Source organism: Pygoscelis adeliae, unplaced genomic scaffold (genome assembly GCF_000699105.1).
Source record: "Pygoscelis adeliae isolate BGI_AS28 unplaced genomic scaffold, ASM69910v1 Scaffold42, whole genome shotgun sequence".
NCBI classification, from domain to species: Eukaryota; Metazoa; Chordata; class Aves; order Sphenisciformes; family Spheniscidae; genus Pygoscelis; species Pygoscelis adeliae.
In genome coordinates, this window is record NW_008824283.1 from 27240 (window position 1) to 29054 (window position 1815).

The 1815-nt window shown below is 68.5% G+C and overlaps 2 protein-coding genes across 2 annotated transcripts in view; both read right to left on the reverse strand.

The window, feature by feature from the left end:
• Positions 1 to 876, reverse strand: part of SLC34A1 (solute carrier family 34 (type II sodium/phosphate contransporter), member 1) — a 9864-nt gene extending 8988 nt beyond the window's left edge. The window contains exons 1-3 of the mRNA XM_009318542.1: positions 672 to 876; positions 315 to 431; positions 115 to 159 (exon numbers count right to left, since the gene is read on the reverse strand). Coding sequence (XP_009316817.1) covers positions 115 to 159; positions 315 to 431; positions 672 to 876 — 367 coding nt within the window. The remainder of the gene's footprint in view (positions 1 to 114; positions 160 to 314; positions 432 to 671) is intronic.
• A 197-nt stretch (positions 877 to 1073) lies between these two features.
• Positions 1074 to 1815, reverse strand: part of RGS14 (regulator of G-protein signaling 14) — a 7143-nt gene continuing 6401 nt past the window's right edge. The window contains 2 exon segments of the mRNA XM_009318543.1: positions 1074 to 1099; positions 1534 to 1633. Coding sequence (XP_009316818.1) covers positions 1074 to 1099; positions 1534 to 1633 — 126 coding nt within the window.

A 1815-nucleotide genomic window follows, 5' to 3' on the forward strand; every position in this document is an offset into this window, starting at 1 on the left:
CCAGCGGGGCCCCCTGCGGGGGCAGCCCCTCCAGCTCGTACCGCTCCCTGCCCTCGCCCAGGCGCCCCGGGGAGCCAGGGCAGGGGAAGCCATGGTCAGGGCAAGGCACCGCACCGACGGTGAAGGGGCAGGTGTGGGCACCCGGCAGCCGGTGCAGAGCTGGGGAGAGGGGGCACCCGTGTTATGGCCCCATCCTTGCGGGGACCCCCCTGCAGAGGAGAGCAGGGCACCGCCCGGGCCAGGGTCCGGCCAGAAGCGGAACTGAGCCCGGCTTGGCGAGGAAGAGGAGGAGGAGTAGGGCTGGGGGCACCTACCTTGGGGGCTGGGGCAGTAGGTGAACTGGGGCCCGTGCACCACCCTTCCTCCCCGCACCGGGCAGCGGGGCAGGGCCGGGCTCTCCCTCTGGAAGGGCAGCATCGCTCCTGCTGAGGCTGAGGGGAGGCGGCCATGTGTCACCACGGCAGAGCCACGGATGGCTGTGCCATGCCGACCGCTACCAGCCCCCAGAATCCCTGTGGTGCTGGCACCACTGAGAAGGACCATCCCATCACCCAGAAGTCCCCTGGGCCACCGGCCACTGCCGTGCCACACCAGCAAGCTCCCGCAAGGGCAAGCAGCCCGGGCAGAGGGGACATGGGGAAGGGACCCCTCCTGCCCAGGGCCCTGCTCACCTGGGGCTGGCCGGGCACTCAGGGCAGCGCCATGTCCACATGCCACATCCACGCGTCCCTCCAGCGAAGTGGCCCGCGGGGCACTGCGGCCCTTTATATGCACGACAAGAGCAAAGTCTAAGGAGACCCACATTGCCCCTCGCCTCCGCTCACCGCTCACCTCCTCCCCAGAAATTCCTGCAGTTAATGGGTAACCCTGCGGCATCCTGCGTCAGCTGCGGCCCCAGGGCGGGATGGGGCACGCGCCCCTAGGGTACCGTGCCGCCGGCACACCCCGCCTCGCCTGCCTGAGGCTCGGCATCGTCCCTGGGCGAGCAGCAGCCTGTGTGGTGGGGAGCGAAGCCGGGGCAGTGCTGGAGAACAGTGCCTGAGGGGCGATGCTGGAGCAGCCTCAGCTCTCCATCACTTGGCGCCAGGTGCTTCATCCCCTGCACAAGAGGAAGAGGAGGAGGAGAAGGGCTCAGTGCTGGTGCTGCTGAGGTGTCCCAAACCAGAGGTGAGGCCACGCACACATCCACCATCATGTGGATGTGTGACGGCGGAGTCATCTAAGCATCAGCCGTGAGGGACCTGGCCCTGCCCAGGGCACGCGCCGCCCTCGCCGCCAGGGCGTTGGCGGTGGGTTACATCAGCATTGGCGCGGTCCCTGCGTCCTGTCGCTGGTGGTGACGGTGGCACACGGCCCGGCTCAGCCCGTGCCAGCGGCTCAGCGCAGAGCAGCCGGCAGCACTGTGAGGGCTACGTGGGGCAGAGCCCGCGTCTTCCAGCATGTGCGATGCCAGGGCGGGCAGGAGCAGAGCGACGCCAGTGTTGCCATCACCACCTCCTAGACACCGTTTATCATTACCCGCTGTTTACGCACCTCCGGCCAAGTTTCCATCCACCCACGAGGTGCCCGGCCAGCTCGCGTCCACGTCTGTCCAGGGGAGAGCCAGGGGCAAAGGCCCCTCCATCCCTGGCACCTGTGGGGAGTGGGGCACGGAGGGGCCGCACGGCTGTCACGTCCCCATTCCTCTGGGACCAGGCGCTCCTGGGTCCCACCACCATGGACAAGCCAGCCACGCTTGTATGGGGGGAGCAAGTGGAGATTCCTTGGGTATCCCAAGTGGCTCAGCGGCAGCCTGGGGACATGGCACGCCGACGC